General features: G+C 33.1%; 2 protein-coding genes, 1 long non-coding RNA gene and 1 other non-coding gene across 4 annotated transcripts; 1 reads left to right on the forward strand and 3 right to left on the reverse strand.

Moving 5' to 3' along the window:
• Positions 1-32: 32 nt before the first annotated feature.
• Positions 33-136, reverse strand: LOC125608477. The gene has a single exon (XR_007339369.1). It is a non-coding gene; the product is annotated as a U6 spliceosomal RNA (small nuclear RNA).
• LOC106448206 (MLP-like protein 34) lies at positions 33-1785 on the reverse strand. Its single transcript, XM_048777410.1, has 2 exons — positions 1461-1785; positions 33-1067 (listed from the first exon to the last, which is right to left on the reverse strand). The coding sequence occupies exons 1-2, from the start codon at positions 1672-1674 to the stop codon at positions 790-792; spliced, it is 492 nt and encodes a 163-aa protein (XP_048633367.1). The 5' UTR covers positions 1675-1785; the 3' UTR covers positions 33-789.
• A 4125-nt stretch (positions 1786-5910) lies between these two features.
• LOC106448205 (probable protein phosphatase 2C 74) lies at positions 5911-7339 on the forward strand. Its single transcript, XM_013890127.2, has 4 exons — positions 5911-6270; positions 6372-6489; positions 6660-6883; positions 7007-7339. Exons 1-4 carry the CDS (start codon positions 5911-5913, stop codon positions 7337-7339), a joined length of 1035 nt encoding a protein of 344 aa, XP_013745581.2.
• Positions 7340-7875: 536 nt separating this feature from the next.
• LOC125607899 lies at positions 7876-11414 on the reverse strand. The gene is made up of 3 exons (XR_007338956.1): positions 10676-11414; positions 8718-9991; positions 7876-8033 (listed from the first exon to the last, which is right to left on the reverse strand). It is a non-coding gene; the product is annotated as an uncharacterized LOC125607899 (long non-coding RNA).
• Between the last annotated feature and the right edge of the window lie 12617 nt (positions 11415-24031).

Here is a 24031-nt window from a genome sequence, read left to right on the forward strand (position 1 = left end):
TGAACCATTTGACTACTATTTTTTTTGAAAGAAAAAATTTGGACCATTTCTCGATTTGTGCGTGTCATCCTTGCGCAGGGGCCATGCTAATCTTCTCTGTACCGTTCCAATTTTATCGGATGTCCCTGAAGAGAACCATTTGACTACTATTGATACTTTCTTGTACGTTTATCATTGTCTTCGTATGCTCGCTTGATTAATTTGTGTGTGTTAGTATCGTAATGTCAACCTATATTCAAATCCACGTATATTTAAGTGTTATTGAGACCATTAAAAGTGTTATTGAGATCATTTTCAATGTATTTTGCTATTTTCACATTTAAAATACAGAAACTCTATAATAGAGATGATATATGTTTCAATATATTTATTTAAAACAGCAATGTTCCAATATATTTTTCTAAAATATTAATTTCCAAAAAAAAGAAAAAAGGAAAATCTCTATTACAGAAAAAAATGAATTGGAAAATTTTCATCTTTAAATACTATTATAGAGATGAAAATAATAATGGATTGAAAATGCCTGATAAAAATGAATATAAAAAGCTATGAAAGCAGAAAACGAGGCTTATTGATCAAAACATATATCACATGATTTATAGCTTCACTAAAGACAAACATGAAACACTTACACATAGTAAATAACAGAATTCATCATATATATATATATATATATATATATATACTTTTAAACACTTTTTTAGTTATTAAATTTTCAAAGACTGAAATCGAAATGCTCAACCGCACATACAAGTACTGATAGGATTTTTACACGAGGGGTACTCTCCTCTATTCCTCAGACAAGAGATGTTCGTCGATCTCTTTGGAGACTTCAACACAGAACTGGAGGAGAGTCTCGGGATGAGCAACCTCCTCGCTAATCTTCTCGTACTCAAGGTGCCAGTGCACAATACTCCCCGGCCCTCCATGCTTAGGGGTCACCTGGATCGTGAGCAAGAAGCTTTTGTACTCTTTCATCAGATCACCTTCTATAACCCTGAACGTGATCAAGTTCTTCTCCGGCTCCACTGCCTCGATCCTCTCCTTTGCCACCTTGGCCTCCCCGTCTGCACCAATTATTTAATACTTTTCATTTGTTTGACTTTGAGAATACCTTGAATGTTAGTTCAAAATCTTATTATATGTACATGTATTCAAGTGATAGTATTATTAAGTATATATATACATATATTGGTCATCGCCTCGTGGGTATATGAGATCCACATATAGCGGTAATATTAATAAAAATGGGATTTCTTAGATTCCTCCTATTATTATAAAGTAAGTGATAGTAGTTTAATGGGAGTTCAAAATCAATTTACGCTAGACAGAACGCTTTATATATTGCACTACATGATATAGACAGTGGCATACCGCATACGTGGTAAATTAGACTTAAGAAATTGCGGTTTAATAAGAATCCAATGATAATAAGAAAAAAGTGTATGAAGTTGACTTGCCATGAACGTAGTTCCAGTAGACGATAGAGCCGACTTTGCCCCAGTCCCCTTCATGCAGGTCACAACCTTGAATGTTACCTGGAGATGCTTTGGAGACATGATGTGGTCTTCCTGCAAACATGTGATGAAACTTTCCAGCCGAAGCTTTGATCTCCACTTCTGTCTCAAGCTTTCCGACCAAACTAGACGCCTCAGTTGGTGCCGCCTCAGCCATTCTTTCTACCTCTGATAATTAATGCTTATCTTGAGAAAATAGGGGTTTGAGAGAGGAGTGAGTTCCCCTGTGACCTCTTTAGCCCTATTTGTAGAGAAAATGGTTGATTATCTGTTGAAGAAGACAGCGTTTGATCATTAAACTAATCTCATTATTTGTTGTATAATTTCCATGTGAACCTCATCCCCGTCATTATGATTTAGTAGATTATTTTGTTTTATTTATACAGTCATCTATTCATCAATCACACGATGGCCGTCGCTTATTTCGTTTTCCCAGTTGCTAAAAGTCGCTGCTCAGATATTTATGTATAAATATATAGTTATTAACATAATTATTGGCAGCAGGTTGCTTTGTTAAATAATTTCGAATGATCCGTAAGAGATCACGGCCATTGTTAATCAATGAAGACACCTTAGTTTAAAAATAGAAAAATAAATAAATTAAAATTATTTCAGATTTTGTCATAATAAAAGGCCATACTCGAGGATTTTTCTGTCGTTAAAATTAACTATTTTCTTCATAACGTTTTGCTAGAAAATACCCTCAGGAACAATTTGTTTGAAAAACAACATAAACTGGCCATAAGAAAATATTTATCTATTTTCCAAGAACAAAAATATTTATCTACTTCAAAACCTGTATTTCACACATTCTCTACAAAAAAAACCTATATTTCACATTTCAGAAAACGTGAGATTCCAAAAACACCGCTAGCCAATTTGGATTAGAAAAAAAACAGACTTTTTCAAAGAAAGCAAGGAAACAAAAGAGCGTCAGACAGACAATAATTTTCTAATGCTAATTGATTGATCTTTTTCTAGTTCTTAGCTATTTGTTAGCATATAAATCTAGAAACAAAAAGTAATTATAACCTTATAAATAATGGGTCTGATTGGTAATAGCTGTAGCTTTAAAAATTTTGCTGTAGAAAAAAATCTGTAGATTTTTTGCTGTGGCTTTAGATTTTATTGCTGTAGAATTTTATATAAAGCACTAAAAATTACTTTGGATATTTGACTCTACAGAACACTTGTACAGCTGTAGGTTATTTCAAGAGCTGTGGTTTCAAAAAAAAATTTAAAGCTTGATTGCTCTGAATTTGGTGCTGTAAAAATAAATAGGGCTGTGGACAGCACCTACAGCAACTACCAATCACCTCCAATATAAGTGAAAGATAACACACAAGGCTAAACTGAAAGCCTTTGGTATTTTTTATATTTTATTTTTTATTTTTGAACATAAAAGCCTTTGGTAAAAAAGACGTCATAGAAGTGAAAGATAAAGAACAAAACATGGCTAAATTTAAGTGATGAACTAGATACAGATCCGCGCTTTGTGCAGATATTGTTTTGTCGAATTTTTATATATATTTAGTAATAAATTATATATGTCTAGAGTATTTTTATGTATTTCTGTATAATAACTTCTTACATATATAATGAATTGTGATATTGTTACAAAATATCGTGTACATGTTGATTTTTCTATGTTTAAATTTTTAATGTTGTATATAGTGCTTCTTTTTAATGTTAGATGTTGCGTTTGTAATTTAATATTTTGATATAGAAATGTAATTTCGAATTTCTTTTCTTAAAATTATTATTTTTATTTAAAGTATTTTATTAAATTATTTTAACAAATTAATATGATTGTCTTTGTAACTATTTTTGTTGTTAAAAAGATCTGACATATTTGAGTATGGAATTACTTTTAAGATATAGCCATATGAGTAAGTTTTTGTACCTGACGTGTAGGGTCGTATTAGGTACTGGAATATTATTTATAGTGACTTGATTAGGGTAGGGTTCGGGTAACCATTTGGGTTCGGTTCGGATCTATTCGAGTTCGGGTTTCTGGAGTCAAAGATTTCAGTTCCGTTTAAGTATTTTTAAATTTTGGTTCGGGTTCAGTTCGGATCTTTTCGGGTTTTGTTCGGGGTCGGATAATCCATTTAGATTATTTTTAAAAATTTTAAAATTTATTATATATTTTAAATTACTCAAAATCTATTAAAAAATAATATATTACATATAAATTTTAATAACATATATCAAAATACCTAAATTTAACATATAAATTGGTTTAGTTTGAATATTTGGATAGAAAATAAATCAATAAATATTTTAAGTATTATTTGGGTTTTGAGTATAGTTTAACTATTTTAAATAATTACTTTTGACTATTTATATATAATTTCAAGTATTTTGGATAACTTAAAAGTATAATATATATTTTTTATGTCTTAAATTACATTAAATCTAAAAATAATTAATATATAGATTTATAAATCTATTTCGCATACATCTGGGTACTCGAAATATTTCGTTTCGGATCTGGTTTGGTTTTGATTCTTCAAATACCAAAATTTTGAACCCGTTCGAATATTTAATCAATTTTGGTTCGGATTTGATACTATTTTTTCAGATCGGGTTCGGTTCGGTTCTTCGGATCCGGGTTTTTTTAGTGTCGTTAGGATATTCTGATTTACATATTTGAAAGATCGATGGTATATTCTGATTTCCATATTTTATAGTTGTTATAAAAAAAGTTAAAATATATATGATCGATGGCATATTCTGATCGATGGAAATTAATAAATTGATAGCTCGGAATTTAAGGAAAAAAATCTTGAAAATTATATATTTTCTTTTCAAATATAACAGAATAAGAAAATAAAGAAATCTAATTAATCTGTTTGCGGTTTTTTTGTTTGGATGACACGTTAGAAAAGATTTGATGAAATCTATTTTAATAACCTGTGTCTAATATTTTTTTATTTGTTACGGAAAAACTAATCTAACATAAAAGACACGTGTATAAATCGTATGTTGTGGTTTATGATAAACAAAAAAACTTATGTAACGTAAAAGATGATCATGCTATAATCTCTATATGATTGAATCTTATAAACCGTAACCATTGTGCTCATATTGGCTGGTTTCTCTAAGTTAAACAGAAAAGAAAGTGATCTCATACTAAATGTGCGTCATTGTAAGAAAGAACCAAGCAGTAAGCATTGTTTGCTATCAATTGGACAAATTATAGTGTACTCTTTTTTCTGAACATGTACTATGATGAAAGATGTACAAAAATATTAAGTAATCTGGTGTATTATGTTGCAGTTTATGATCTCCAGAGAAGTAAATATGATCATCTATACGAAGATGAGGACTACTTATAGTCTCGTATTGTTAATGTAATAGTACATAACCGTGGATTTTGTTTTTGTATTGTTAATTTCGGATAATGAAATTGGTTAGTTTTAATAGATTTAGTGTTGGTTTTGTTTTAGTTATCTGGTTAGTATAATCTCCCTATATATTAAAAGAGAAGTCATTTTAGTAATTTATGCTGACATGACATTAATATAGAACTTCTTAGAAAAATTGTTATAATTTTATTGGTCGATTTTTTTGAATTTTATTTTTCATTTTTTTTAATCAATCGCTTATGTAGACAAGCCCAAAACTATTGTTGATTTTGTTAAGCCCATATATAGCTAGGGGGATAATAATTATCGATTTAGTTTAGTCTTGGGTAAGATTTAGAACTAAGATAAATATTAAAAACTTTCCTTATTATTCAAACAGTAAACTTGCGCATGTTGATATCATATTAATTACATTTGCTTAGAAAATATTTTAATGTTTCTAATTAGGTTGTTTGTTTTAATAACTTACCTTTCTAATATGGATTACTTGCGCAAGTTGAAATCATTAAATATGTAAATCACTTATTCACAATAAACATTTAATATCTTTCTTTAAGCGATTGATTTATTTATTATGCAAATTATTGTGCGTCGTTAATATGAGAAATAAACCGACTGTATATATATAGAAAACAACCAAGGTCTTATAATGCAAATTCTTGAATGGCTCTACCGATCATGCGTCTCTCTTCTCCCAACAGGGCAAGAAAGGTCCTAACCAGGACGCCATGATTGTCTGGGAGGTGCGTTTGTTCTGTTAAAACCAATTTTGTTAATTAGTATGTGTACATTCTCATTAAATGTATTACTTCAATATAGTTCTTGTTGCTGTAAGTTCTATATAACTATCTTCATTTACTTTCTAAAAGTATGCCATCAAATGTTTTACTCCAAAGACCATTGGTTTAATTGTCAAATATATAACTTTTTGAAGTTTTATCTTTTTAATAAGTTGCATAGGCTTAGTGTCACTCAGCTGAATATTTGATTTTTTTTTTGAAATGTTTCAGAATTTTGGGTCAATGGAGGACACTGTCTTTTGTGGTGTATTTGATGGACATGGTCCTTACGGTCACGTTATCGCAAAGAGTGTCAGGGATTTGCTTCCGCTCAAATTAGGCTCTCACTTGGAGTCCTATCTCTCATGCGAGGAGGTTCTTAAAGAGATCAGCCTCAACACTGCTAACAGAATGACCTCTGACAACCTTGTGCACATATCTGCTAATGGTGAATCCCGAGTCTACAACAAGGATCAGGATATGGTTCAGACGCTGTTGACCTCGATTGTTAAAGCCTACAGATTCATGGACAAGGAATTGAAGATGCAAGTGGATGTTGATTGCTTTTGTAGTGGTACTACTGCAGTTACTATGGTTAAGCAGGTAGATAGTTGGACCAAATATTCTCATGTTGTGTCTGAGTTTTGTTGCGAAAAGTCCTTTTCATTTGTATTTTTTTTTGTTCTTTGGGTTATTTGGTTTAGGGTCAACATCTTGTTGTTGGAAACATTGGGGATTCAAGAGCAGTATTTGATATGAGGAATAAAGAGAATAAACTTGTTCTTTTTCAGTTAACTGAAGATCTCAAACCAGATGTTCCAAGTTATTTTACTGCTACATCTTCCTCTTCACAAAGGTTTTTATAACCAGTTCCATCATCCTTAAGTTCTTCTTACGGAACTACTGTGAGGAAACTTTAGTTTTAGCTTTTAGGCATTTGAGAAGATAATTTGGTTTTTATCAATTAAAGTTGGGAGTTTTGATGTTACCAGCTGAAGCAGCAAGGATAAAGAGATGCAGAGCACGTATATTTGCTCTCCGGGATGAACCAGGAGTTGCCCGCCTCTGGCTTCCTAACCACAACTCACCTGGTCTGGCCATGGCGTGTGCTTTTGGAGATTTTTGCCTTAAGGACTTTGGTCTCATTTCTGTGCCTGACGTGTCCTACCGACGCCTCACTGAGAAAGATGAATTTGTTGTCTTGGCAACTGATGGGGTAAGAGATATCACACTGTCAATGAAATAGTATTAGTAAAAAGTCCAATAGTTCTGAATAAATGCATATAATAGAGGTACAAAACTATTTGGTCCCTTAAGTGTGTTCTTGAAACTTTGCTAGATATGGGATGTATTGACGAATGAAGAAGTTGTGGAGATTGTAGCGAAAACACCAACACGTTGCACAGCTGGTCGAGCCTTAGTGGAAGCTGCAGTGAGGAATTGGAGATGGAAATTCTCCACTTCAAAAGTTGATGACTGCGCTGTGGTTTGCCTCTTCCTTGACTCGAAACCAGACAAATTATCAACTGCTTCTTTCTCAGTGGATAAACACATCAGTAATGGCCTTACTGAACTTGACACAGCATCAACGTCAATTCCAGGCTCGGGAACCGAATCACCTGAGCTCAATGGAGTCGACAGAATCGACACACTCGTGACAACCAAAGAGTAGGGAGATAGAACAAAGGCAGGAGGTGAAAATGTGAGATTAGACTTTGTCTATCTCTCTCTCCCTTTCAGGTTATTTAGTCTCTAAATGTCTCTTATGCTCTATGTTCCCGTCAAAAGTCACTGTTTGTATATATAACAATGCCAATACTTTTGCTACGGTCTCTCATTTTTTTTCCTTTTTTTTTGTAAATAAATTTCTGAAGCCGCATTTCTGTTTGTTTGAGCAATTTTTATATGTTAGAAACCGCATCTTCTTTTTAGACCCAAAGTGTTGTTCATAGTGTTTACCCTGCTTTTGTGCCTTTAAGGCTTTATTTTGGTTTGGATGCTGAGAGGAACATAAATCCAAGGCAAGAGTCCTTGAATCTTGATCCTTCCTCAGATAACATCAGCGTTTCAGAAGAACTGATAAATAGTGAATCTAGAATGTGGCATGCCAAGGTTTGGATCCCTAGAATTGTAACACCCGTATTTTCCAAAATAAAATAAACAAATAAAATTCTGAAATCTCCATTTATTACTTCTCAAAAGTTCAACTCCAAAGTCGTAAATCCAATAAATAGCCATAAATCCAAATAACATAATAAATCTCGAGAATATCGATAAAAACATAAAATCCGCAAGTTTGAAAAAGAAAGAAATAAAACTCCCAAAGCACCAATCCGATAGTAATCACTCCTGCCCGTCGGTCTCACCTGAAAGGGGGAAGAAAGAGGGGTGAGTAACAGGGGAGTTACTCCGTGAGGTATGGGATGCTAAACCACAAACCACTGACTCAGTACATAGCACTACGACTATGTAGGCCTAGCTCTAGCATGAAACAAACACGGTGTCTAATACACCACATAAAACATCAAATGCGCTGATAGTGCATAACTAGATCACACACCCCGCATTCTCCTTATACGGATATAAATATATAACTCTATGCGCCGCTAGTACAAGAGTCCATCCTTGTACCCCGCAATCACCTATGCGCCGCTAGTACAAACGTCTTTGTACCCCGCAATCCCTCATACAATGCGCCGCTAGCATAGACGTCCATATGCCCCGCAATCTCCATACAATGCGCCGCTAACACAAACGTCTCTGTGTCCCGCAATCTCCACACAATGCGCCGTTAGCACAACATCTTTGTGCCCCGCAATCTCATAACAGACTTATGTATATACATATATAAATAACAGTTCTTAATTCATTCAATTCAATCAACCGTTGAATCCTCTATTATCCTATTTCCGGTTTAACAATCAATAATAGTAATAAACAAACAAGACTCTCAAACAGACTCAATTCACAGAGACGGATCATGTTTCGAAACTAAACTTTCCATAATAGTAGTACTAAACTAGCTCAGGATTTAATGGGATAGCCCTCACCTTAGCCAATATCGGAGAACCGGAAACATAAAAGAAACCAATGATTGGAAAGGCTTAGACCGGCTTCACCTTAGCGCATAAAGGAAACGATCGGAAAAATAAACAAAAAGAGACAGTTAGGGCTAGGGTTTACAGTAACTTCCTGCTCAAGAAATAAACAAAGTCACTTAAACCTTTACGCATGGGTTCACGGCTCATGACGTTGGCTCAGAAATTGGTACAAGTGAACAATCAAACTTAAGAAACTTGGTGGGCAAGCAAGTGATGAGATCATGATTTACTTGCACGGGTCTTGACGGCGGTGACTTGCGGCGACTAAGTCAATGACGGCATGTCTCTCCGGTGGGCTGCAACAACCCAACGTCAAGAGGTGGTGATGGGACGGTGGCACCAAAGTCACGGTTGTGTGTCCGACGTGACGAGGTGGCTAGGACGACAAGCAAGACAGTGACCTCGAGGCAATGATTCCATCCTTTGATCAACATCAATATCAACATCAAGAGAAGAATAAAATGGAGAGAAGGGAACATGGAGATCATGAATTAGGAAGAAGAAGAAGAAGGTGGTGTGGAGAAGAGTGCTGGCGGCTCACGTTTAGGAAGAATAAGACAATTATATAGTTAGGTAAAATAATTGGTTTACTAAGAGTTTTGTTCAAGAAATAATTAAAACTAAACCAAACCATTATTTATTAAAACCGGATTATCGGGTCACGGTCGTTACAATTCTTCCCCACTTAACCGGAATTCGCCCCGAATTCCTTGAAGAACCGGGAAAGAACTTCAACGGCTATGAAAGAAAGAAGAACACAAGATAAAGCAAACAACAAAACAAATTGAAACTTGGTATTCTCTTGCAAAAATAAAAGAGTTAGTAACGCTAACAACTAACCAAATGATACTGGACAAAAGGGTGTCACCTTTTTTTTTTTTTTTTTTAACTCTCAATCCCAAAACATTGAAAATTGTTGAAATCCGAGTCCCATAAATCGCCATCCCGGGTCAGAGCCGGGACGGAACCCCGCTCTGATACCAAATTGTAACACCCGTATTTTCCAAAATAAAATAAACAAATAAAATTCTGAAATCTCCATTTATTACTTCTCAAAAGTTCAACTCCAAAGTCGTAAATCCAATAAATAGCCATAAATCCAAATAACATAATAAATCTTGAGAATATCGATAAAAACATAAAATCCGCAAGTTTGAAAAAGAAAGAAATAAAACTCCCAAAGCACCAATCCGATAGTAATCACTCCTGCCCGTCGGTCTCACCTGAAAGGGGGAAGAAAGAGGGGTGAGTAACAGGGGAGTTACTCCGTGAGGTATGGGATGCTAAACCACAAACCACTGACTCAGTACATAGCACTACGACTATGTAGGCCTAGCTCTAGCATGAAACAAACACGGTGTCTAATACACCACATAAAACATCAAATGCGCTGATAGTGCATAACTAGATCACACACCCCGCATTCTCCTTATACGGATATAAATATATAACTCTATGCGCCGCTAGTACAAGAGTCCATCCTTGTACCCCGCAATCACCTATGCGCCGCTAGTACAAACGTCTTTGTACCCCGCAATCCCTCATACAATGCGCCGCTAGCATAGACGTCCATATGCCCCGCAATCTCCATACAATGCGCCGCTAACACAAACGTCTCTGTGTCCCGCAATCTCCACACAATGCGCCGTTAGCACAACATCTTTGTGCCCCGCAATCTCATAACAGACTTATGTATATACATATATAAATAACAGTTCTTAATTCATTCAATTCAATCAACCGTTGAATCCTCTATTATCCTATTTCCGGTTTAACAATCAATAATAGTAATAAACAAACAAGACTCTCAAACAGACTCAATTCACAGAGACGGATCATGTTTCGAAACTAAACTTTCCATAATAGTAGTACTAAACTAGCTCAGGATTTAATGGGATAGCCCTCACCTTAGCCAATATCGGAGAACCGGAAACATAAAAGAAACCAATGATTGGAAAGGCTTAGACCGGCTTCACCTTAGCGCATAAAGGAAACGATCGGAAAAATAAACAAAAAGAGACAGTTAGGGCTAGGGTTTACAGTAACTTCCTGCTCAAGAAATAAACAAAGTCACTTAAACCTTTACGCATGGGTTCACGGCTCATGACGTTGGCTCAGAAATTGGTACAAGTGAACAATCAAACTTAAGAAACTTGGTGGGCAAGCAAGTGATGAGATCATGATTTACTTGCACGGGTCTTGACGGCGGTGACTTGCGGCGACTAAGTCAATGACGGCATGTCTCTCCGGTGGGCTGCAACAACCCAACGTCAAGAGGTGGTGATGGGACGGTGGCACCAAAGTCACGGTTGTGTGTCCGACGTGACGAGGTGGCTAGGACGACAAGCAAGACAGTGACCTCGAGGCAATGATTCCATCCTTTGCTCAACATCAATATCAACATCAAGAGAAGAATAAAATGGAGAGAAGGGAACATGGAGATCATGAATTAGGAAGAAGAAGAAGAAGGTGGTGTGGAGAAGAGTGCTGGCGGCTCACGTTTAGGAAGAATAAGACAATTATATAGTTAGGTAAAATAATTGGTTTACTAAGGGTTTTGTTCAAGAAATAATTAAAACTAAACCAAACCATTATTTATTAAAACCGGATTATCGGGTCACGGTCGTTACAAGAATGTTTGTCACGCTCCCTGACACAAAATTTCCTTTCATAATGCGTCGAAGACAGTTTCCAGTTACATTGGCTTTCGCGATGACCATCAACAAAAGTCAAGGTCAAACACTGGAAAGTGTTGGGTTGTTTCTGCCTAGGCCAGTGTTCTCTCATGGTCAGCTCTACGTTGCACTTTCAAGAGTTAAGTCGAGATCTGGATTAAAAATCCTAATAACTGGTCAAGAAGGGAAGCCGCATACAAAAACATTGAATGTTGTCTACAAACAAGTTTTTCAGAATATTCCGTAGTCACGGTACGTAATTTTAATCTGTTTTTTTTTTCAAATAGAAATTTTAAAATATATAAACAGTTACAATTATTTATTTTTTGTATTTGCCAGATGGGTTGTGATGAGTTAGGAGACCGATGACGGTATGTCAATTTAATATTATTTCGTGTTCAATAAAATTTAGAAATTTAGAAATCTATCAAATAATGTTAATCCGTCCAATTGCTAACAAAATTTATTTAATTTTTTGCAGGTTTCTAATTGAATTGTACTTCATAATTTATATTATTTATGGATAATATTTTCAATTTTATTATATTTTCTTTTAATATGTCTACATAAATGTTTTTTTTTATTATTTATGAAAAAATAATATTATTCACCTAAAATAAAGAATTACGACACATATACAATATAATTCTAATTAATGATAATATAAAATCTATTACTTCTAAAACTATACACTATTTATTCCATTTTTTGAATGAAAGTATCTTCTTAAACACACAAAATATTTTGTGATGTTGCAATTATACATAAACACAATATCTGCCTCTTCATACTGACGTTACTTTGTTCCTTTCGTTCATCTCAAATATTAACTACCAGCTTTTTTTCATGGCTGATGAATTCTCCCAAAGACTGTGGTATTATGTTGTAAAATCTGTTACTTCTAAAAACTATATAATATTTATTCCATATTTTGTATTTTTTATACCCGCATAGGGTGCGGACCGGTCACCTAGTAATAATTAGATGTAACAAACTTTTAATGATCCATAAATTAAGTAGCTTTCTAACAAAAATTAAAATGTCCAAAATTGAAATGACAACTTTCAACAGTAGATAAATTTAGGACCCTAAATTAATATTTTTATAAAGTAACATATTAATTAATTTCGTAATTAGTAATATAATATTTTTATAAATCAATGTTAACTAAAAATTTATTAGAAAACAAAAAATAAAAATTATATACTATTTTCTAATAAATTCTATAATTATATTATGTAATATATATAAATAGAAGTGCTATATGAATTAAATTTGAAAATGTATTAGATAGGTACATTAACAAAAAAAATTTAAAATTGTTTTATTTAAATAAATTACCACTCATAACTAAAATGAGTTAAAATTCGTAAAATATATCATATTGTTATACAAAAATAAATTTATTAACATATGTTAAACATGTGTATCTACAAGTACAAATTATATTTTTATTTATTTTGAAACTCACAAAAATATATTGTTTAAAATTTTTATATACAAAATATAATAATATATAATTACTTTTAGTTCATATTCTATTGAAAAATATGTTATTAAGAAACTTTGGTATTTTAGTAATTCATTTAAAATACTAATGGCAAGTCAAATTTTGATTATATTTTTTTATTTTAATTATAAAAAAAATTCTGTTGAGAAAAATATAGAAAATACTACCCAAAATTAAAATATTTTTTATTAAATAATGTATTAATGTATTAACAAAAAAACAAATTCAAAAAATTCATGTAGACTTCGAAACTCAAAAATAGTAGTAGTAATTTTTCAAAGTTTTTTTGACAAAATATAAAAAAATAAATATTCAAACTCAAAATAATATTTAAAATTTTACAAAAGCTAAAATTATAGATAATAAAGAACAACTTTTTGAAATGCTCCACGAAACAAAACTATATATATTGTAAAAACTAAGGAAATCTAATACTTTGAAATCTTAACAAAAAATAAAAAGAAAATTTAATTGGGAAATCACATTCATCGTACCACTTTTCATGTTTACACTAACCACTTTTACCTTTATTTTTAATGAAAGGTAAAAGACAATTATACCCTCAAGATTAACTAATCTAGACTTAGGTTTTAGAGTTGAGGGGTGGGGTATGGTTTTGGAATGTGAAATTTAGGATTCTAATAAATATATAAACAAATACTTAAATTTTTTTTAAAGAAATTTAAATAATAGCTTCAAACATAATTTTCATCTTTCAAAAAAAAATTTGAAAAAAAAAAATTCAAAAAAAAAGATTTCAAAAAAATAACTTTATAAAAAAGTTCGATTTTGAAAAAGTATAAATCGAAAACAAAAAAAGATTTTACTTTTTATTTTTTTTTTTTTAAAATAATAATTTATTATATATATAAATAACAAGGTCATAAGAGTCTTTTGTCACTTAATGAAGAATGTATTTTTGAAAATGTCTTTTTAGTGGTGGTAAAAATGAAAAAGGGTACCGTAAAAGTGGTAAACATGTAATTTTCCCAATTTAATATCATAACAACAAAACATATCTTATATCAATAAAATTTACTAAATTAATATGATAGATACTATTATATATAAAATTTACTAAAATAATAGGACTAAATTATTTAAACAAAACAGTGTTTTATTTATAAAATATGTAAAAAACAAATAATATATGTTAAAATATATTTTCTTAAATACAACATATAAATATAAATTACCTTAAACATATTAATTTTCTATAATATAAATAAATAAATTTTAAAAATGTATTATAGCAAAATGTATAAATTAAAGAAAATAATATTTTGAAAGAGGTTATCTATTTGATTATTTCATATTGTGATTTTACGGTACTTAACTCCAAAATATATTAGTAAGTAATACAAATTAATAACAAAGTAAAATATATTAAACAAATCGTTATATATTAATATTGCCGAATACAGAATATAAATATTATAGAGTTACATAATCTATAATACTAAAATAGAAATTATATATTTAAAACATTTGTAATAATATCAAATACATTTATAAAATAAAAAAATATCCGCACGAACGTACGGGTTAAAATCTAGTCTATACAATTAAAAAGGAAATAATCCGAAAAAATATACTTGAACAAGGTCGTTTGACCATTTCATTAGACTTTACTTAACTATTTATTTGGTATTGACTTATATTTTTCTAACTATATAAATGCTTTACATAGTTTAAATGAACTCATTTATTATTCTCCCATAATCTATTATATAATTATTCTAACAATAAATCCTCATGAATATATGACATATTATTCAAACATGTTTACACATGACGTGATCATTACCACATATAGTTTATTAATAGTATAATTTTTTTTAATAGTTTAGTTATGTTTAATAGGTATATAATTTATATTTTAAAAATTTAAGTACTCATTTGGTCTTTAGTTTAGTTTCTATTTTCGGTTCCAAAAATATAGGATATGTTCGGTTATTTTTGAAATTCAACTTAATTTTAAGTTTATTTTTCCAGTTTGGTACGGTTCAGTGCATCCACGTAAATATACCCAAACCTATACATTATCTTATATAGAAATTTTGTAAGTAGAATTTATTTAATTTCAAAATCTAGTTTGTGATATACGAACCAATGGTGAACTTGCTTCAGTTTCACAATAATGATGACCTGTGCAAACATTTATCTTTTCTGTATAGAGTTCATAGTACGAGTATATGGTTCTCAAAATAGAAGTGATATATAAATTAAATATGCAAAAATATATTAAATAGATAAACTAAGATTTTTTTAATTGTTTCATTTAAATAAATTAACACTCATCGTTAAAATGGGTTAAAGTTCGTAAACTATATAATCTTTTATACAAGAATAAATTTATTAACATAGGTTAAACTTTTATATCTGTAACTAGGAAAATTGTCATAAATACGACATTCATAGTACCAATTTTCATGTATACACTAACCACTTTTATTTTCACTTTTAGTGAAGGGTAAAATACATTTGTACCTCTACGGTTAACTAATCTACGTTTAGGGTTTAAAGTTGAGGGGTCGTGTAAGGTTTTTGGAATGTGAAATTCAAGATTCTAATAAATATATAAATAAATACATAAAAAATTTAAATCAATTTTTTAAAAAAGTTTCAAACATAATTTTCAAAAAGAAAATTTGAAAAAAATATCAAAAAAAAATTTATAAGGAAGTTCAAATTTGAAAAAGTATAAATCGAAAACATGATTTTTTTAATTTAAATAATTGTTTATTATATATATATATATATAAAATAAGAGTATAATAGTCTTTTACCACTTAATGAAAAATGTACTCGAAAATCTTCCTTTAGTGGTGGTAAAGATGAATAATGGTATTATGAAAGTGGTAAACATGAAATTCTCCCTTGTAACTATATATTATCTTTTTTTATTTATTTTGAAACTCTCAACATTATATTGTTTAAAAATGTTTATATTCAAAATATAATAGTATATAATAACATTTAGTTCATATAACATTTTATTAGAAAACTTTGAAATTTTAGTAATTCATTTAAAATATTAATGAAAGTAAAATTTAATTATAAAATAAAATTTACGAAAATAATATGATAGATGCTACTATTTATAAAAATTTACTAAAATAATAGGGCTATATTATTTAAACAAAACAGTATTTTTACCTTTAAATTCCGTGAAATATTAAAATGATAGATCTTAAAAGTATAATATAAATAAATTTAAAATGTATTATATTCAAAATGTATAAATTAAAGAAAAACATATTTTGAAAGAGCTTCTCTATTCGATTATTTAAGATTGTATTTTTATTGTACATAATTTACTTGAAAATATATTAGTAAGTAAAAAAATTAATAACAAAGTAAAATATATTAAACAAATCACTATATACCGAATAAGAAATATAAACAATAATATTGTAGAGTTATACAATATATATACTAAAATAGAAATTATACATTTATAACATTTGTAATATTATCAAATACATTTATAAAATAAAAAATATTTGCACAGATGGATTAAATTCTAGTATATATTTAAAAGGAAAACCTAGACAATAAGCTTACCTCCGCAATTATCACCATCAACAAATCAATTCTACTAGTACCAACCATTTTATATATTTTCTGAAAGCAACAAAAAAATTATGTATTGGTTTGAAAATAAAGATTTGATTAGGATCCTTAGGGCGTGTAACACGTGCCATATGGCGTGTAAAAGAAAACCACTGAGTCTAGACTGTAGTGTCTCATGCATAAAAGTGTAACCGTGTAACAAACACTAATTAGCTAATAAATCATACAAGAGATCTTCATGGCGGAATATTTTGCATGAGAAACTACAGTCTAGGCCCAGTGGTTTTCTTTTACACGCCATATGGCACGTGTTACACGTCCTAAGGATCCTAATCAAATCTTTTTTTTTAAACAAATACATTATTTTTGTGTTGCTTTCACAAAATATCTAAAGTGGTTGGTACTAGTCCAATTGATTCGTTAATGGTGATAATTGCGGAGGTTAGCTCATTGTCTAGGTTTTCCTTTTAAACATGTACTAGATTTTAACTTGCACGTCTATGCAAATATTTTTTATTTTATAAATATATTTGATATTATTAAAAATAATATATAATTTTCATTTTAGTATTATATACCGTGTAACTCTATAATATTATTGTTTATATTTTTATTAGGAAAATTGTCACTAATATCACTTTTTAACTTTATATTAACCACTTATACCTTTAAGATTTTGGTAAGAAAAAAACCATCATATCCCTAATTAATTAAATCTAAACTCATTCTATCTATAGAGAGAAAATAGAAAAACTTACAGATAATCCTTACGCTTCCAGCTTCTCCGGTGGTGGCGAGTAACGCTGGTGCCGGAATCCCTAGTTTTCTCTTTCTTTTTGCCTCTCTTTGTTTCTCTACTCATGAATCAATATATTTTGTTGGGTTTGAGTTTGCTGTGGATCCACTTCTCAAATGTTAGATCTGGTGAAGAATGAGATTTGATGTAGGAGAGAGTAAAGAAGGGTCGGGTATGGCTAACGAAGCGGTTTTCTTTTCCAATCTATTCTCAGAATGGGACTGTACTCCTTCGCCAGCCTCATCCCGTTCTCCACCGTCACCTTGTACTTCGGCAACTCGTCCTCCGTGAAAATCCCTAACACGACGTAATCCAATCCCACGATCCCGATCCTGATCGGCTCGTCGGTGACTATAGCCACCAGATCTAATTGTTCTGTATGATTCTGCAACTCAACCTTAGGTTTTCATGACACTTTACCAATGAATTACTTTGATATTTCCAGGCACAATATTTCAAAAATGGTATCGAAGAGATGGCTGGAAGAACCTTACGATGTTTGGCACTGGCCTTCAGAACCTATGAGCTTGAAAAGGTCCCAACAGGCTAAGAACTCTCAGACTGGGTTCTCCCAGAGAACAGCCTTATTTTACGATCTATAGTAGGCATAAAGGTGAGGATTAGTTTTGTTTATTTATGTTCATTTTTACTTTTATCTTAACATTAGTCAAATATATACATCGTATTTGTTTAGTTTCAGAACAATAACCCACATATCATGGGCTGCAGTATTTTTGTAGTGTTTCTTATCAAATTATTTTCAAATGTGGACTCAGAATGCTGGTGTCAAGGTGCTTCTTTTGTTCGATTTTACCAAAAAGGCCCATTGCACAAATTCTCTTTCTTAGCCTGCTAATAACGCTGCATGATAAAATCAGGGAAAAGTCCGACAACAAAAGCTCTTGAGTATGGTCAGGTGAAAATTACAACGCGATTTTCAGCCTTGATTGATGTTGATGATAAGGGCAACCCGGTTGACAAGGAAAATATCAGTGAGGAGGAAGCTATTGTAGACAGTGAAAATGAAGGTACAGATACCAATGAGGATGAGGTAAATATGGAGGCAAGTGTGGAGGAAGCAAGCAGTACCGGAGTGGAGGTAAATGTGGAGGCAAGTGTGGAGTAACAAGTGGAGGCAAATGTCGCTCAGTTGGAGGAAAGGAGCATAAGTGAGACAGGGGAAAAGGTCACGTTTGTGGACAAGGTAAAGTAAGGCATGAGAGCTGAAGTATCGAATGCATCTGCTGAAGAGAAACCTCTGCAACCTTCTCTGCCAAGGGTGTCAAAGACTAACTACAAAATCTTTCCCCAGAGCTCAGGAAAGGAAGCAGTAAATCCAGACACCCTGGGAAAAAGGCCTCAACAAATAATCAAAACACGCGGTCGTCCGAGATTGGATACAGAATAAAGGGCTTCAATTTGGAGCATTATTGGAAACAAGAGTTAAAGAAAGCAAGTCGGAATGTATAGTTTTCTCGGTGTTCAAGGGCTGGTCTTTTGTAAATAACTACGAACACAACAGAAAAGGTAGAATTTGGGTTATTTGGAGTCCACAAACGAGAGTCGCCCCTGTCTTCAAGTCAGATCAGATGATAATGGTCTCGGTTCTTGCGGAAGGGAAAACAGAGGAGTTCTTGTGTTCTTTTATCTATGTGGACAACACAGCAGAGAAGAGGAAGGAACTGTGGGGAGATCTCAAGGCTCATCAGGACTCTCCCATGTTCAGACATAAGGAGTGGATCATCATGGGGGATTTCAACGAGATACTGGAAGGTGATGAACACTCAAATCATCAAAACGCAAACTCAATCACGACTGGAATGAAAGATTTCGAAGAAGTTATCCAACATTGCAGTTTCACTGATATGGGCTACCACGGGCCAAAATACACGTGGTGCAATAAGCGAGAAGAGGGCCTTATCTGCAAAAAGCTTGACAGGATTTTGGTGAATGAAATATGGCTAAACAAGCGTACTCAAGTGTATGGAGACTTTGAGGCAGGAGGTTGTTCTGATCACCTGAGAGGAAGGTTGCATCTGAAAACTAAGACAGAAAGGAAGCGGAGGCCATTTAAATTCTCAAATGCTCTTGCAGAGATGCCTGAGTTCATAACGACAATGAAAGACTTTTGGAAAGACACGCAGCCGTTGTGTGTCTCGACATCAGCTCTTCACCGTTTCTCAAAGTCCCTGAAAGCTCTAAAACCTTTGCTGAGGAAGTTGAGCAAAGCGAAGTTTGGAGAATTGACAAGAAAGGTCAAAGAAGCTTATCAAGACCTCTTTGAAAAGCAAGAGAAATTGCTGGGGGGCCCAAATCAGACCACTATCCGAGCAGAGCTAATAGCAGCTGAGAGATGGAAGAGAATCTCAGACATAGAACAAAAGCTTTTGAAACAGCGGTCAAAACTCCATTGGCTTCAAGTAGGTGATCACAATAACAAGGCTTTCCACACAGCTGCTAAGGTCCGGGAAGTCCGAAATGCCATTAGGGAAATAAAATGCCCGACTGGTGTTGTGGTATCGACGCAGGAGGAAATTAAAATCGAAGCAGAAAGATTTTTCAAAGACTTCCTTACCTTTGAATCATCTGTGCTACAACACATAACAGTTGCAGACCTGCAAGAGCTGTTTCATTTTAGATGTACTGATGCTGAAAGATCAACACTTACAAAGCCGGTATCAGAGGAGGAGATTCGTGAGATACTCTTCCACATGCCAAACGACAAATCCCCAGGACCAGACGGGTTCACCACAGAAGTCTACAAGGCTTCTTGGAGCATCATTGCGAAAGACTTCACAGTGGCGGTTCAATCCTTCTTCAGCAAGGGTTTCTTACCGAAAGGTCTGAACTCAACTATCTTAGCCCTCATTCCAAAGAAAGATGATGCTACTGAGATGAAGGATTATCGCTCCATATCCTGCTGCAACGTTCTGTACAAGGTGATTTCTAAAATAATAGCGAACAGACTCAAAGCCACTCTCCCTCAATGCATTGCCCACAACCAATCAGCGTTTGTCAAAGACAGGTTGTTAGTGGAAAATTTGCTGCTGGCTACAGAAATAGTAAAGGACTACCATAAAGAAGATGTCTCTCCGAGATGTGCAATGAAAATCGACATTGCGAAAGCTTTTGATTCAGTTCATTGGGAGTTTCTGCTCAACACGCTGAAAGCTATGAACATCCCGGAGGAGTTCATTCACTGAGTGAAGCTATGTGTCTGCACAGCCTCCTTCTTAGTACAAATTAATGGGGAACTGGCTGGGTTTTTTCAAAGCAAGAGAGACTTACGCCAAGGGTGTGCTCTTTCTCCCTACCTTTTCGTCATATGCATCAACGTACTATCACAGATGATTGACAGAGCTGCAGAGAGAAAGCAAATAGGTTATCACCCCCGCTGCCAGAACATCCTCTTAACGCATTTGTGCTTCGCTGACGACCTCATGGTTTTCACGGATGGCTCAAAGCGATCTATAGAAGGTGTCCTCAAGGTTTTTGATGAGTTTGCTGCCATATCAGGGTTGAAGATTAGCCTCGAAAAGTCCACATTGTATATTGCGGGGATCATGGCGACTGATCAAGAGGACATTTTTTCCGTTAGCTTCAGGAAGCTTTCCTGTTAAATATTTGGGGCTCCCCTTGCTTACGAAACGCATGACAGTCCAAGACTACTTACCATTGGTTGAGAAGGTTCGATCGAGAATGAAATCATGGACTGGGCGGTTTCTTTCTCACGCTGGTCGACTGCAGCTCATTAAATCAGTCATTACAAGCCTTACAAACTTCTGGATGCAGGCTTTCAGGCTTCCAAGTAGTTGCCTCAAAGATATTGAGAGACTATGCTCAGCTTTTCTGTGGTCGGGGCCTGACTTGAAAACAAGTAAAGCAAAAGTTAGTTCAGGTGATGTTTGTTCACCAAAGGAAGAGGGGGGGGGGGGGGGGTCTAGGGCTGAGACCTTTGAAGGAAATAAACATGGTCCACAGCCTCAAACTAATATGGAGAATCCATTCGACAAGAGCTTCGCTATGGGTTAAGTGGGTACATCAATACCTGATCAGGGAAGGGTCATTTTGGTCGATCAAAGAGAGCACCGCTTTGGGGTCTTGGACGTGGAGGAAGCTGTTAAGGCTTAGGGACCTTGCAAAGCGTTTCTTCAGAATGGAAGTCAAAAATGGGAAGAACACATCGTTTTGGCATGGAGTGTGGTCAAAGCTTGGCTGTCTCAAGGATGTTTTAGGAGACAGGGGCCGCATTGCTCTGGGAATCTCAGGTAATGCAGTAGTTGCGGATGTGATTGGAAATCACCGACGAAGAATACATAGAGAGAACATTTTAAATGAGGTAGAGGAAGAGATTGCAGCACTGCATTGTGTTATAAGCCAAGAGGAGGATGTTGCTCTTTGGAAACAGAAAGAAGGAGTATACAACAATATGTTCTCTGCAAGGAAAACATGGATCCAGCTTCGTACCGCTTCTCCAAAGTGCGTGTGGAGTAGAGGGATATGGTTTTCACAGTCCACACCGAAGTACTCCTTCCTGCTATGGGTCGCTTTGCGCGAACGGATCCTCACTTGTGATAGGATGCAATCGTGGAACGTTGCGATTGATCCAACATGTGTACTCTGTAATGAAGCTGATGAAACTTGCAGTCACCTCTTCTTCAACTGCAATTATTCCAAACAGATATGGCAGGTTCTAGTGGGAGGTATCTTGCAAAGGGCATTACCACGGACTGGAACGATATTGTGACGATGGTATCAAATAATAGACTGCCATCAACAGAGCAATTCCTACTTCGATATGCATTCCAAGCCACAGTCCATGCTTTATGGAGAGAAAGAAATGGGCGTCGGCATGGAGAGCAAGCAAAGCCTGCGAGTCTGTTGGTGAAAATAGTGGACAAGACAATTCGACTAAAGCTCCTCATGGTTAAAGGAAAGGGCCACAAATACCTTGAAGAAAGCTTGAGCACATGGTTTGGGACTAGAGAGTCAGAACCATAAAGATTTTTTTTTTTTGCCTTATAGGATTTTCTAGAAGTTAAATACTACACCAAAAATTGAAGCACTTAATGTAAAAAGGTTTTGCTTTGAATAAAATTTAACATTTATTCAAAAATAAAAAAAATAACGCTGCATGATGTTTGTTGATGTTCAGGTCCGTATGGTTACTGGTGACAACGTCCAAACTGCCAGGGCTATTGCTTTGGAGTGTGGAATATTGACTTCAGATGCTGATGCCTCAGAGCCTAATCTTGAAATGGGTGCGTGTATCCGTCTGGTTTGTAGATTTTTCGACTTCCTGACATTAGAGTGTATCTAATTGAGATATGCTTTGTCTTCCTGCAGAACATAAAGCCTCATGAAAATTGGAAACAACTGTTTTCCATAAACATACGCAGCAGTAGATCATTTCTTAGAGTAATGCAAGATATGTACCTGAACCTCTTCTTTGGAGATGAAGTGTTCAAATACTTTAGGAGCTATGATAGTTAGAGGTGATCTTGCAGTTGAACGTGGATGGGAGAGACTAGCTAATATACAAGAGATTATAGCTGTTTGTAAAGTTACTAAGGTGATTTTGGCGACTCAGGTTATTTGAATCACTTGTCAATGGTCTTCCAACTCGAGCGGAGATCACAGATGCTTCAAATGGCAGAAGGTCAAAAAATTTCACCAAAAGTAAACATGATCCTGCTAAATATTTATTTGTCTATGGAGTTTGAATATTTTTGCAGGAGAGCTGTGTGATGTTGAACAAAGGCAACTTATTATAAGCCTTTTGTATAAATATTTTATAAGCCCTTATAAAACTCTATTCTATAAATCAACTTATTATTTTTTATAATAAATTAACTTAGAAATCCTTACAAACCAGTTCATAAACTCTTATAAATTAACTTATAAAACTTTATAATCAAAAACCAGTTTATAAATTAGTTTATAATCCCTTATAAGCTAATTTATAAACCCTTAGAAATTAATTTATAAACCATTTAAAAATACTTAAAATTAATAATAGTGATTTACTATCAAAATGACTGATTTATGATTTCGCATAATCAACTATTGTTCTACAAAAACACATAAAGCAATTGCTAATCATCAATTCCGGCTACAAGATTGATGCATACACATGTCCAATTATTTATAAACCATTTAAAAACACTTATAAATGACTTATAAACCCTTATAAAACTTATAATTTTTTTGAATAATTTTATAAATGAAATAAAGACTTTTATAAATGATATATAAAAAACTCTTATAAAGATTATTTATAAATTGTTATAAATAAATAGCTGTTATACCAATTATAAAATTTTTTTAAAAAATTATAAACTAATTTTAAAATCTATTCTTTTATAGTTTCTATAAATTATTTGCTCATAACCAATTCACAAACACTTAAATAATTATAAACTTTTATTAATGGGTACATTTGTTTATTGGAGTTTATAAATGATACACAAAACCTTCTAAATTCTTACAAAAGACATATTAGTTTATATATACTTATAAAATTTTATAAATTGATTTATAAGGTCTTATAAACTGATTTATTATTTATAAACTGATTTATGGTTTATAAGGTGATTTTTGGGGTTTTAAGATAATATATTATTTTTATTAACTAATTTTAGTTTTATAAGTGTTTTTTTTTGACGTCGAACGGCTATTCTATTACTCAAGCTTGAGGTGGTCTGGG

The sequence above is a fragment of the Brassica napus genome, chromosome A4 (genome assembly GCF_020379485.1).
Source record: "Brassica napus cultivar Da-Ae chromosome A4, Da-Ae, whole genome shotgun sequence".
Lineage (NCBI taxonomy): Eukaryota > Viridiplantae > Streptophyta > Magnoliopsida > Brassicales > Brassicaceae > Brassica > Brassica napus.

Coding starts and splice junctions, on each gene's coding strand:
- LOC106448206 (XM_048777410.1), bottom strand. CDS start 1,674: ATGGCTGAGGCGGCACCAACTGAGGCGTCTAGTTTGGTCGGAAAGCTT. Junction 1,068..1,460: donor CTACTGGAACTACGTTCATG/GCAAGTCAACTT, acceptor TAATTGGTGCAG/ACGGGGAGGCCAAGGTGGCA.
- LOC106448205 (XM_013890127.2), top strand. CDS start 5,911: ATGGAGGACACTGTCTTTTGTGGTGTATTTGATGGACATGGTCCTTAC. Junction 6,490..6,659: donor TCTCAAACCAGATGTTCCAA/GTTATTTTACTG, acceptor TGATGTTACCAG/CTGAAGCAGCAAGGATAAAG. Junction 6,884..7,006: donor TTGTCTTGGCAACTGATGGG/GTAAGAGATATC, acceptor AAACTTTGCTAG/ATATGGGATGTATTGACGAA.